General features: G+C 37.4%; 1 protein-coding gene across 1 annotated transcript; it reads right to left on the reverse strand.

Annotated features, from left to right (window-relative positions):
• Positions 1-5,212: 5,212 nt before the first annotated feature.
• TSPAN19 (tetraspanin 19) lies at positions 5,213-14,325 on the reverse strand. The gene is made up of 8 exons (XM_065665044.1): positions 14,245-14,325; positions 14,054-14,126; positions 13,065-13,195; positions 11,726-11,800; positions 9,833-9,943; positions 7,874-8,017; positions 6,463-6,546; positions 5,213-5,278 (listed from the first exon to the last, which is right to left on the reverse strand). Exons 1-8 carry the CDS (start codon positions 14,308-14,310, stop codon positions 5,213-5,215), a joined length of 750 nt encoding a protein of 249 aa, XP_065521116.1. The 5' UTR covers positions 14,311-14,325.
• Positions 14,326-14,602: the final 277 nt, after the last annotated feature.

Genomic DNA, 14,602 nt, shown 5'->3' on the forward strand with positions numbered 1-14,602 from the left:
AGAACTTCAGTATGAACTGGAGTCAAAGGTAGCCAAGTGGTATGCCACGACTGATATTGCCAATGCATTTTTCTCAATTCCTTTGGCAGCAGAGTGCAGGCCACAGTTTGCTTTTACTTGGAAACAACTGCCCCAGGGCTAGAATCACAGCCCTACTATCTGCCATGGACTGATCCAGGGTCTCCTCTACACATCATGTAACTGATGCTACATGGAGTAAATGGGCTGCACTAATTACACAAAGAGCTCAAATAGGAAATCCCAGTTGTCCAGGAATTCTAGAAGTCATCATGGACTGGCCAGAGGGCAGCGGTTTTGGAACGTCACCAGAGGAGGAGGTGATGCGTGCTGAAGAGGCCCCACCATGTAATAAACTGTCAGGAAGTGAAAAGCAGTATGCCTTGTTTACTGATGGGTCCTGTTGTATTGTGGGAAAGCATCGGAGATGGAAGGCAGCTGTATGGAGTCCTCAACGACAAGCTGCAGAAACTGCTGAAGGAGAGGGTGAATCCAGTCAATTTGCTGAGGTGAAAGCCATCCAGCTGGCCCTGGACATTGCTGAACGAGAAAAGTGGCCAGTACTTTATACTGACTCATGGGTGGTGGCAAATGACCTGTGGGGGTGGTTGCAGCAACAGAAGCAAAGCAACTGGCAACGCAGAGGTAAACCCATCTGGGCTGCTGCACTGTGGCAAGATATCCTGCCCAGGTGCAGAACCTGGTGGTGAAGGTACGCCACGTAGATGCCCATGTACCCAAGAGTTGGGCCACTGAGGAACACCAGAACAACCAACAAGTGAATAAAGCTGCTAAGATTGAAGTGGCTCAGATGGACTTAGATTGGCAACATAAAGATGAATTATTTTTGGCCCAGTGGGCCCATGACACTTCAGGCCATCAGGGCAGAGATGTAACATACGGATGGTCTTGAGATTGAGGGGTGGATTTAACAATGGACACTACTGCCCAGGTTATCCACGACTGTGAAATGTGTGCTGCAATTAAGCAAGCCAAGCAACTAAATCCTCTTTGGTATGGAGGACTATAAGCCGAAGTACAAATATGGGGAGGCCTGGCAGATTGACTATATCGCACTCCCACCAACCCGCCAAGGAAAGAGCCATGTGCTTACCATGGCGGAAGCAACCACCGGATGGCTGGAAACATACACTGTGCCTCACGCCACTGCCTGGAACACTATCCTGGGCCTTGAGAAATGAATTTTGTGATGACACGGCACCCCAGAGAGAATTGAGTCAGGCAATGGGACTCATTTAAGGAACAACCTTATAGACACTTGGGCCAAAGAACACGGCATTGAGTGGGTATATCACATCCTCTACTGTGCAAAATCGAACTGTATAATGGGCTGTTAAAAACTACACCGAGAGCAATGGGTGTGGGAACTTTCAAACATTGGGATACACATTTAACAAAAGCCACCTGGTTGGTCGACACCAGAGGATTTTCCAACAGGGCTGGCCCAGCCCAGTCAGAACTTTTATGTCTGGGTTATTCCTGTTCCAGGTAAAGGCAAACCCACTTGTCAGATTGCTTTTGCTCAGGGACCCAGACATGATTGGTGGGTAACTCAGGAAGATGGAGAAGCCCAATGTGTACCTCAAGGGGATTTGATTTTAGGGGAAAACAGCCAATGAACCCGATTATATGCTATTGCCTGCGATGTAGCACTTTTATAGCTCACCAACTAGATGTCTTCAGGTCACCAGCAACTGGCCTTGACTTCCTTCTGATCATCATCCCAACAAAGAATTAACTTTGACAAAACCATACAAGTTCAGCAGTGACCAGACGGGTTCCTCAGTGTCATCAGCAGGCAACAATCCAACACTGCGTACTATCTCTCCTGCTCTGAAAGACTCTTACAAGAGATGGAACCCAACATCATGGACCGTATGAATTCAGCAGCTTTATAGGGATTGGTCCATGGACTAATGAATGATATCTCTCTCTCTCTTTGTGTGTGTGTAGATGTGTATATATATACACACACATACGAGACAAAAGCGATGGTATATTGAAAAATGTGGGATCTGAGCATGACATGAATGGTATGGAATAAGGGGTGGATACTGTCCTGGGTTCAGCCGTAGCAGTCATTTTTCTCCTTCTTGGTAGCTGGTGCAGTGCTATGGTTTCAACTTTCAGCCTGGGAACAGCACTGATAACACTGATGTTTCTAGTTGCTGCTCAGTAATGTTTACTCTGACCAAGGACTTTCTGAGTCTCATGCTCTGCCAGGGAGGAGGGGAAGCCGGGAGGAAGCAGAGACAGGACACTGACCCAAAGGGTATTCCATACCACAGCACATCATGCCCAGTATATAAACTGGGGGCAGTTACCTGGAAAGGCGGTATCACTGCTTGGGTCGGACTGGGTATCTGTCAGAAGGCGGTGAGCAGTTGTATTCTCTTCCCTTGTTATTTCCCTTGTCATTATTATTATTGGTGGTAGCAGTAATGATTTTGCGTTATACTTTAGTTACTGGACTGTTCTTATCTCAACCCATAGGAGTTATATTCTTCTGATTCTCCTCCCCATCCCTCCAGGAGCTTAGGGAGGAAGAAGTGTGGGGGGAGTGAGCAAGAGGCTGCATGGGTTACCTGCTGGGCTTAACAACAGTTATTCATTAGATTTGGATGCAATTTACTGCACTAGACTAGTGAAGAGCCAACCAGCTTGTACTGAATAGTGTAGCTATGCACTGTATAGCTGCAGTAGCTGCTTCACACTGACTTATATATTCGCTATTTCTGAAAATGTAGGTCTTGGAGGAAAGGAAGCACTCCACTGCCAAATTGATATCTCAGGAAGAATGCAGCAATCCTTGCCTTTGAAGGGCTGACAAATCAGTTGAAAATTTATGGGAAAGAATCAAAGGACAAACCAACGCAGATGCTGTCATAGTAGGTCCTTGGTCAGAGTAAACATTACTTAGTAACAACTGAAAACATCTGTGTTATCAGTGTTGTTCCCAGGCTGAAAGTCAAAACCATAGCACTGCACCAGCTACCAAGAAGGAGAAAAATGACTGCTGCTGTTGAACCCAGGACAGTATCTACCAGAGACTGCTTGATCAGGAAGATGAAGTCCACGAAGTCTTCTTTAGGCAAATGGAGGAAGAAGCCTCACAGTTGCTGGCCCCTGCACTCAGGGAACCACCTGACACCTGCTCGAAAGGCAATATTGCTTGGTACAATATCACAAAATGAGTGGTTTAGGGTTGCTTAAAGAATGACCAGCAAAGATATAAGGAACAGCAGTTTTAATATGATTTATAAAGGCATGACTTAACAGAATTTGATAGTAGGTTCACTCTATGACTTATTACATAGATAAAGTATGCAAAGGAAAATCAAGGTAAAATTGAGCTAAAGGTGATTGATACAGGCACTGAAGGCAGGAAGGGGAGGGGGGACCCTCCCACTGAGTCATGAGATTCAGAGTGGACATCTTTGCTTTCTAAACGCTAGATGGAGTCCACGTGTGGCTGGATCTAGTCTTAGTCTTAGACTTTGTCAGTGGTGTTCATCTAAGGGGTTACGGATGTCAGTTAGCAGCAGTTTGCAGTTTTAAGGTGGATCTTATAAATTGAGTCAATAGAATTCAATACAATTGCTATAACAATCGGTACACACACACATACATAAAGATGCATAAAAGTATACCTGTTAAAAATTCCAGTTGAATCAGTGCAATATTCACATCTAATGTCTCAGTATTTCTCAATGGGTGAGGGTCAACTAGTGGATGACTTCAGCTCAGATTCCATCTTTCAGCAACAGCCTGACAGTCCTCCAGCTATCACTTTGAGCAGTGTCCCTCAGTCAAAGCATGCTTTACCACCCAATTCATTACGTAAAGGACAGGGCCTGTCGGAAACTCATGAGATAGTGGAACAGCCCAGAGGATTGGAAGGAGGAGGGAGTGGAGTGGTAAGGAGAAAGTTACACCACCACACACAAGCAACCCAGGACATTTCTGTGGCGTTGACAATACTGAGTCAATGTAGGGGATCAAGAATCAAGGTAGAGAAGATAGCTTGCTGCATCTGATAGGAGGAACTGGTTGGAAATATAAAGATCAAGGATCTCAGCTGCAATGACCATGACACTGTGGACTTCAATATCTTCCTGGGATTGTATTTTCAGAGTGGACTGCTTCAATAACAAGATTAAAATCTCCTAAACCATTACAGACATCAAGGTAACAGGTATCTGCCATTCTTAACACAGATAAACCTTTGAGTGAGATGAGAGACTTCATCACTGTGTTTCTTAGATTTTTGCTGGTGGCAGAACAAAAAATACACGTTAGGAATTCAGATTCTGTTCCAAACTCACTATTCACCTCTGAATTTTAGTTCTCCAAATAAGAAATTCAGCCTGTGTTAGGCACATGAAATGTAAATTTTTTAGACTAAATAAGAAGTTACCAAATTTATGAGCATCAGAAAATAGATTACTGAAATAAGAAGTCTTAGACAAAAAAATAGTTTAAAATGCTATCACTTTTATTTGTAATAAAACAGCTTGCTCATATCTCATCACGATATTTCAATCTGCTCCCAGCTCAGAGGATAAAGAAAGTTTTAAGGTTTCAAGCTTAGTCCACCTAAACCACTGAAGCCATTTAAATGAATAGAAAAGGCCATTCAGCAAGAACAAAAGATGTCTACTACAACACTTGTTAGAAAAGAGCTGCTAAGAGTCCAGTACTAATAAGACTGAAATATTTTGAAAATTAAATTGCATAGCAGACAAGAAAAAAACAGAGAAAGACTCAAAGGAAAGGTAAAGGCCTAAAGAAATACAAGCAATGTTTAGTAAATATTTTTTCTTGACTGAACCTGAAAATGGGTTCCTTGTGTTTCAAAAAGCAGTATACTATACAGTACTATTCACAGCACTCTGAACAAGTTGTTCCAGAGACTTGGGAAACTACTATTAAACTTCTTAGGAAGTTTTATAAACCAACTAATAAATGACATAGTACTTCAGACTTTAACACAGTTTTGTAGCATACCACCATATCCCATAGTCACAAACAATAAACATATTAAACCCCAAATGTTAATGTCCTAGTGATTACAGTATGTAGAGCCCAAACCAAATTTTAGTGGAAGCAATTTCACTGACTGTCACAGGCATGGATCAGACAATTCTTGCACCACAGCAATGCTCAGAAGAGGTCATGGCCAAATAATATTCTTTCTGATGTTTCCAAACAGCAGACCAGTCAGTGTGATCAAAAATATCTGAGAAAGAGAAAAGGATGCGTTAAAAACAACAAAGAGTGTCAACATTCACTCATGACTGAGTCAATATGACTGCTAACCTGGCTCCTATGAATGACAGTGCAGACGGATATAAAGGAGAATGACCAGGACATGCCAGAAAATACAAGCTGAATTCTTTGCTGTGGCACAGGCTTCCTGTGTGACCTCCAGCAAGCCACATCCACAGAAGTATCTTGAAATCTATTTTAAGTGGCATATAACTCAGTTATGTATCAAGTTTTTCAATGCCCTATGAATCCAAATACATTTGGACTCAATGGTCTTAAGATCTTTTCCAACCTAAATGATTCTGTGATTCTTGCTCTTAACCTCTTGAATGGTGATAACATTTCTTTCCCATCTGACTAGAAGATGTCAATGATAACAGTACACTGAAGATCATGAGACACTCACGTACTTTGCTAGTACATGAGTGCAGTATTTGCTTGTACTAGTAGCTAGTACAAGTATAAATAAAAAATATTTTTATTTTTGAACTGGCCCATCCAATAGCTGTAATGTTTTTATTACATACTTCTGTTGGAAGGTACTACATATGGAAGTGGTAAAATAGGACATACTTTTAATTCTCTGAGTAAAAATGAACTAAACTCATTTTCAACCTTACAATTATAGATATTATCAAAACTCTTCCTGCCTGCTCGAACATCAGGGTGTCTGTGGAGTGAACAATCGGTTCTTATTGCCATTATTAATATGATTTTGGTTTTATATTGATTTATTCCTTTTCACCCAATAACATTTTCTCACAGATATGTGTGGGAGGAAGGATTTTCATGATTTTGTAATTTGATTTAATATATTCATGGACCAGGTTCTTTACAGGTACAGGACAAAAGAGGTCTTTTGCTCCACCGATTTTACATTCTCTGTAACTGCTTCTTGTCCTTGCAATGCCGTTTGCTTTAACAAGTCAGGTCAAACATTTCATTCAATAAGCTTTGGACACCAACATCTGTGATGGTGCTTGAATATATGGGAGTTTGTTGGTAAACAGTGCTTGATCTTACTTCTATTTAAAATTGATGGAAAGTTTTACAAAATTTTGGAGAACATGCCAAAACCAAATGGCAATAAATTGACTTTTACCCCCAGCAGAATATCAATATTTTGTGGATTTTTTTGCTTAAAAGTACTCTTACCTGTGTAATTAGCAGGCTGACAGTAATTGCAGTTAAGATCAATACAGTGTTTTCAAACCATGTGTTTAAATGTTCTTCACATCCCTAAGCAAGTGCAGATGAACAGATTTCAAGAAAAAATAGTTTCAACTTTGGAATACATATATTTCATCTTCATAATAGCATACTTTAAAAATATATAGAATAGGACTTTCTACATGTTATGATGGGTTCTGATATTTACTTGCCAGAAATTAAATAGACCAGTAACGTGTACTACAAAGAATTAGCTATAGCATTTTTAAAATTATCATCTGAACAGAACAGACAATGCTTAAGTATATCTGATATTTATGGAAATCTGATATAGAAATGTTCCAAAGCTTGTGAATTAATCAAAAGGGAATTTTTTTTTTTTGTGTGAGTATAACTGAGAGCTTTCCTTACAAGTAAATGCATGAAAGAATATTTTCAAGTTTTTACAGATTCTCATGCATTATGCATCCTGAAACGCATGCGCATGTTTTTCAGATCACAGTCTATGCCTATTGTATTGCTTTTTAAACTGAATTATAAATTCTTATATAGATTAAAATAGCTATAAATAAAACAGATGCTTTCTATACTTTGAAGTGATCTTTAATAATTACACGGGTTTATAGAAACAGAGAGCAACTCAAGACTGATGAGCAAAGGGAGACAATACCAGATGTCCTTTGATACAATCCTTTCTATTATTTACTGTCTTACATTGTCAAGAAACAACCTGCGCCAATTGAATTTGTATTCTCATTAGATAATCCTATTAACATGTGAGGGTATATTGAAGAAAGTAATATGTATCACTGGTCCCTTTATATAAAGACATGTAAATGTTAACATGAACTGGTCTTGGGAAACACATCTCATTTTTCAATGCCTTGCTCATTCCTTTTGTCCTGTAAAGTATTGGAGATGCTCTGGAAACAGACAGTACAAACAGGTGGAGACACTGCTGACACTCTGTAAGTAATGAATAGTAATTACAAGTGGAAAATGTACTGAGTATTTTTATATATGGCCACTTCCCATTGTCATCATTGATTTCCACAGCATGGATTTCTGAATGCCAAGATGTTTCCTGCTTCATAAACTGCCACTAAATGTCCCAATGTAATACTGATCAGGCATAACTGCTGTTTTCTTGAAGCATCCTTAATCTAGAACTGACTACATGACTGACGCCTAACAAGTAAAAAATAAGTCTTCAGAGGGACCAAAGACAAAGAAAAAAAAAATATTATCGATACTTTGGCATTTTTAAGCCAAGTCTTGGTGGAAAACATAATTTGAGGTTTGGTAGGGTTTTTTTTATTGGCTTTGTGGGGTTTTTTTCAAAGTGCATTTTAGTAGTAAAAGTTGCATTCATCAAGACAGGTATTTTATTTCTTACCATGTGGTATGTTGAACCCCTTGGGACATCACAAAACCATTTCTTCAGAGTGGATTTTGTGCAAGAACATGGGATCTGAGTACTGTTTTCTTTGTTTTTATTCCTTTCCCACTGTGTAACATTGTATCTTCCACAGCATTCCATCTAGAATACAAACACTGTAACTTGTTAACTACAACACCTATAAAGTCTGCGGCACAGAGGAATTTCCACCCTAATTAGTGCTAGCTATTTGTTGATTAAATTAGCTAGCTAGTTTCTCTCTGCAGAGAGGGTTGGAACTAGACGATCTTTAAGGTCCAACCCAAACCATTCTATGACTCTATGATTCACCCTTGTGTATCCACCATTTCCTATTATATCCACTGGATAGTAGAGACTTAACAATAATACGATCTTAAAATATGCTTGGAACATAAGTAAATATGAAAAAAGAAAAAAAATACAAACCCAGATTAATGTAAAATATTTTGACAATCACCCTTAATCTTCCAAAGTAATTCCAGTGTAGAAATTGTGTGTAAGCAGTAAACTATATTAAGGATATGCTCACTGTGCAGTACAACAAAACAAAAAAAGAAAACTACACATTATAGGAAACAAAAATAATTAATGTTGTTTCATAATCAATGTGATAAATGAGGAGATGTTTTAATAAAGCATATTTTAATAAATAAAAATAAAACCATATACACTCTGGTTTACTCTGGTTGAGAAAATTAAATAAGGAACAGTTTTTGAAAACTTTTAGTCATGTGTTTGCTACTTCTAATGTTGTATTTGCAAAAACTCTCCGCTCTTATCAAAAGATACTATGCCCTGTTCAAATGGATTATCAATTAGCTCTTTCCAATAATCTATTTCAATCCCAGTAACACAAAATAAAACCAAATCACCAAACAGTGTGGAGAATGGAATTCTTCTCATGAAGGAAATTCCAGCAGTTTTTCATTCTGAATCAGGATAAAACTTCAGAAATGGTTGAATTGTTTTATGGGATGGAAAGTCTGTCATATTTTATCTCAGAGTATACCAGCACATAGTCTAGCTGACATAATGGAGTCACCATTAATCACTAGAGAAATTATGAATGCAATGAGAGAAGACTGGATTTTCGAAGAACATACGTTACAAATACATTTGTATTCTCGAGTCTAGACATACGTGCTTTGTGTGTTATCTGGAATCATAAATTATTTTCAACATTTGTCAAGAACTGTGTAATTCACCTCTGCAAAAAGTCATATTAAGGGATTCACACCTGATCTATAGAAATATATTAAACCATATTTAATTGCTAAACTTCAGTGTTTATAATTAAAAGCTCATGATGCAGAATTAATTAGCAGGGTGGATAGCAGGCCACAGCGCACTGGACAAAAACATTGCTAACAATTTTCAAAATAATTGATCTCAAACAAATGCTTTAAAGGACTTTTTTTGAAACAGACTACATGCTGCCAGGCCACAAAAATTATTATGATTAATAGTTAAGAATGTGTGCTGACAGTATTGATACACAAACTCATTTGAGGCTTTAAGCATTACTTCTGAGAGAGTCTCAGTGCAATAACTATTCAAATGCTCTGCAGTAGGAGCTCTGGTTTGACATCATAGTATCCCTGTGTATGGTTCAGGTCAGTCCTGAGGTCTAAGCAGACCAAGTGTTTTATGATACCTAGAGCTGCTGAAGATATTAGAAAACACATTGTTTTTTTCAGCTGCAGTAAACTTCAGTGACCAAAACTGTCTGCACCTACATGAATTTACAAATCCTTCAAAGGCCTAATTTCACCCATAATAACTCACATAACAGCAAAGAATCTGCCTACCCACATATTAGCAGCCTATCTTGAAAAATTCATCCTTCACTAAAGGAGTTGTTTTTTTAAAGTTCTGATTGGTATACACATTTTGGCTGTATTTTTGGTGGTGATAATTTATTGGATTTTTCCTTACATTGTGCTGCACAGCATTCAGAATGGTCCACACAGGTTCCTGCTCAGCCAAACTCTTGTTCCCATATTCAGAAATAACTTCATCAATTCTGTTGTTCCATTGATTGTGGACCTGTTTATAAATATTTATAGAATTTGAGAGATGCATATTGAAAGAGTGTGGATGGATAGTACAATATTTGATCTTTTATTGATACTCAGGTTTCTTCAAGGGTTACTTGCAAGCAGCAGCATTCTAATCAGTTTGACAAATAGGATCTGAAATATGTCATAGCCATTGCACTAATAAGAAAGTTGAAAGCAAAAGGGGAAGATAAATGAAGTGATCCAAATCACAAAAATAACAGAGTCAGACACAAAGTGATTAGCCTAAATGGAGCCAGAAGAGACAGGGAACATAGTTAAGATGCACCTGATCTGTCTTGAAACACTAAATCCTACCTGTCATACTTATTTTTAGTAAGCACAGCACCATATAATAATAAGCAGAAAACCAAAATTGATTCTATACCTGGTGTGATACACACTTGTGTGAACACGATACAATTTGGCCAGGACACATATTGCTATGGGCTAGGAAAGTAAGTAGTTCATGTTGGCCGTAGATTAGGGTATTTGCCACCACTGTTAAAATAGCCTTTCAACAACAATTGAAGTGGACAAGCTGGTCAGATATAGAGGGTGCAGCAGGGAATGCATGCAGCAAATAACTCCTAGGCTACTGGAAGGAATCATTACAAAACAAGAAAAAATGAGGCTTCTCTAAGTTATTCCCCTTGCTATAGTCATCCTAAAAAAAATAACTCAAAAGCTTGCTGAGTAAATGATGATGTTACCATAATTTATTATACTTCAGCAGCACTTAATTAAGGTTGAGATCAAGCGCAATTACAGCTGATATAAAATAAACTGCAATCTTTCAACCAATTTTCCTAGCACAAATAGCTGACTCCAGAATGCATCACTGCTGACAGTTAAAATCTTTCACCATGTAAAACCATCATAAAACAGGAAGGACATCATTATAAATTAACATTTAATAAAAAAATCTTGATGAAACATGCACTTTGATGGAGTAAAACTTATTTGTGTTGTACTGACTTAATAGCATCAGGATTTGGAGAACTGTATGAACCTTATGAGACTGGTGTCACAGGAGGTTTTCTCAAACCATAGATTTTGGAATTATGTAATAGGGAAACAGCCAGACCAGTATGGATTCAGTACCAATTGCCTTTCATAGAATACTGTGAGGATTGCTTAAGCTGTTAGACTTGCTATATGTAGAAAAAAAAATGTCTGAATAAAGCTTGAAAGCAGTACAGTTACTATTAGCATCCATGTTGGTATTTATGTTTGCTTCCTGTTGTTAAAAGCAAAGATACATATTCCTTATACCAGAGCTCTATCAAAACTAAAATACAGGCCTAAAATTCGTTAGTATACTTTTCATCCCATGATACCAATGACTCCTACTATCAATTGCAAAGCAGACTACTGTTATCCCCTGCTAGGAGATACAGGTTAGCATCTAATGCTCTCTTTTACCTCTGCTGATGTCCAGGAAAGAGGGACTTTCTGGGTCATCCCTCAAAGAAGAATAAAGCTGTCCCTTACACTGTTGAGTCCACATTCCTGAACAAGAAAGTATGCTTTGTTGCAGAGGATAAACTGATAATATATTTCCACGCCCACCCATTTACAACTATTGAACCATGAGGAATTCCTCAAATTAAGTTTTCCACATCTTCTGCTATACCGGGTCAACATACAGAATAGTCAAGTTCAAACAGTGATACAGCATAGAGTGAGAACTGACGATTAGAATTTTGTTAATTAACTGCAAGAAACTATTTTGAAATTATCAGCAGTTTCATATAGTTTATTTACATACCTCTTCTTTCTTTGCAAATATAAGCAACAGTATTGCCACATGGATAACAAACACTAGGATTTGAAAACTCATATACTGGGGAAGAAAAACAACAACAACAACAACAAAAAATGAGTTATGGATAAACATAATATTGAAGGAGTATTTCAATAAAAAGTCCCAGGAGCTTATGGATGACTCATGACTTCATGACTATTATTTAGAGTCATTTGAACAAAAGTAAGAAACATTTTTTTTTCCTGGAAACCCTCCGAAATAGTCCAAGAGGCAGGCTTCAGGCAAAGCACAGCTCACTTATTTGGGCTTAAAGACAAAGCCATTACTTGCAAGTGAAGAACAAAAGCTGTCCTTAAGCAGCTGTGCTCCACTGAAGAAAACTCACTTCATTATTTCCTCTCTGAATTACCATGGCACTTAAGTCACATGCCTAGTCAAGGACTTTTTTGAGCTATAAGATGACCAAACAAAACAAAATAATAATTGATTGCATTAATTTTCAGTGAGATGCTGTGACACTAGATACTTCCATGGAAATTGGAAATGAGACAGTTCTTTCTCTTTCATCAATTAATAAATTGAGGCAAACAGGGCAGTAGCAGGACAGAAGAAGGCAAGAAAGTCCTTGTTATAGCATCAGGGCTCCTCTCACAGCTGTGCCAACTGATATTTGTAGTGCTTAATAAATGAATCAGTAGAACAGTTCTCTGCTTTAGCCTTCACACAGTCTAAAACAGATAGCTCAAAAAGGGTAACAATAAACAACAGACAAAAATATAATCAAAGTGACCATAAGAATGTATAATTAACATGTAATTTTTCAGAAATCAAGATCTTCTTCTCTTAAAAAGCAGAATTATATATAAACATGTAGTGTGTAGGTAGGCTTACATGGGTAACAGCTTTCCAATAATACTCTCCATTTTGATACTGCAGCCATAATGTAGCTACCTGTGCCGTCAACCTGCAATATTTTGAGGCAGGTTTTTCTTTATTTCTTCAGCATATACTAAGCACATGAGCCCATACGGAGAGAAACTTAGTCTGCATAATTTCAGTACTAATTTTAAAACATCTAACTTAAAAAATACAGTGGTTAAAACCTTTGCAATTTCAAACTGCAAGTGCTCTGACATTGAAAAGAATCATCCAGTGATATAGAAGGATATTCAGTTTTGTTCAGATTTCACTTGAGCTGGGAACTTATCTGGAATATCTTTGTATCTGCAGATTTGTTAAACACTGTATGTGGAAATCACATTATCAAGACAGTATTACATTTTTCATGCACACAAAACTCCCCTTTGTTTTACAAGAAAGTTCGAGTCTGATCTACACTTACCGTAACTAGTAGACATTTGACTTCCACAACGCTTCCAAGTAATCCAATGGCTGATGTAAAAGTAATAACAGATCCAATTCCAAGTAATATATAGGAAATAGAAGCCACTAGCTGGTTCTTGCCTGAAGAAACTGTAACAGTACATTCATACTGTCACTTTTCTTTTTGAGACTTCACTTACAAAACTTATTCCAGAAAAACAATAAAATCTTTGCAATGCCATTACTGAAAGGGTGGAAATAGCAGAATGGTGAAAGGATATTATTATTACTTATGCTATTGACAGTCAGAAAAAGAAAAACACATATTTTCATAAATGCAGACTATGGTAAGAACATATAAGATGTAAACAGAACATATTCAACTAAACAATGTGACCACTCACAATGAAATCAGAGAACAATTACAAGTTTGCAGATACTTCTTTCCATTTGGCAAATATTAGTAGCACATGTACAAATACTATGCAGACATATAGTCCTCATTAAATTCAGACTCAGTTTCAGTGCTAACCTCCATCTTTGTGACTAGTCACTTTCCCCGTTCTGCTCTAACCATTTTTTATTAGATATGCAAAGTAGCAGGAGGTCTCATTACTTCCATCTCAAATGCTTCATACCAGAATTACTATGTTGGATGGTTCCCATATTATCAGTTGGGAATTGATGTTCCTTGGCATAGCCAAGGCAGAGAGCTCATCGAAGATCCTGGCTGTTGTTACGTGACCCAAACTTTACTTCTCTGTGAAACAATTTGCTAAGACACTCTGGGAAAAAGGAATATCTATATGGAGAGACCCAAGCTCCAACCTGTGTTTATTCCACCCAAATATCCAACTAAAAGATCTAATGTCAAGAGAAAAAAAAAAAAAAAACATATGCATTTCAATCCAATACTGCCACCTTGTGAAAAAAAATTATTCTGTCCCTGTTTATGCTAATTTATCCTACAGTCATTTGAAACAAAAGAAAAATTCTATTTATACTCACATAACACACTGAATAAATTGTTTCTGTCAAATAAAAGCCACAGGCCAAATGTCAAAAGCATAAAACCCAGAGCCTGGAGAACAAAAAAAAAAAAAAAAAACCATTAATGAAAAAGCATTATTGTTTTAATTAAAAACATTTAAAAAAATTTTTGAAGCTTATAAATAAGAAAAAGAAAACAGAATTTTTACCAAGAAAATTCCGTTGAAGACATTTAAGTAGTACTTCTGAATAATTATTTTATCTTTTATTTTCATTCTTCTGTTTTCAGTTTTGAATCACAGCTGAAAATATAATTATATATTTAGTTCAATATGCAACAGATATAACTAAGCTTATCAATTACAATGGGATTTATTCAGCTAATGTTTTATAAATTTAAACAGTCACCTCATACACTGAGCAGAAAAATAGTATCAACAGTAGAAGCATCAAAATGGTGTCTGGTCTCAGTTGCCTCTGATGTTACACTGTACAACATATATTTCTTTTTTTAGCTTTTTTTTCTCCTTAACTGCTAAAGACATTTGGAGACAGCATGTATGTGTC

This window comes from Lathamus discolor, chromosome 1, assembly GCF_037157495.1.
Source record: "Lathamus discolor isolate bLatDis1 chromosome 1, bLatDis1.hap1, whole genome shotgun sequence".
NCBI classification, from domain to species: domain Eukaryota; kingdom Metazoa; phylum Chordata; class Aves; order Psittaciformes; family Psittacidae; genus Lathamus; species Lathamus discolor.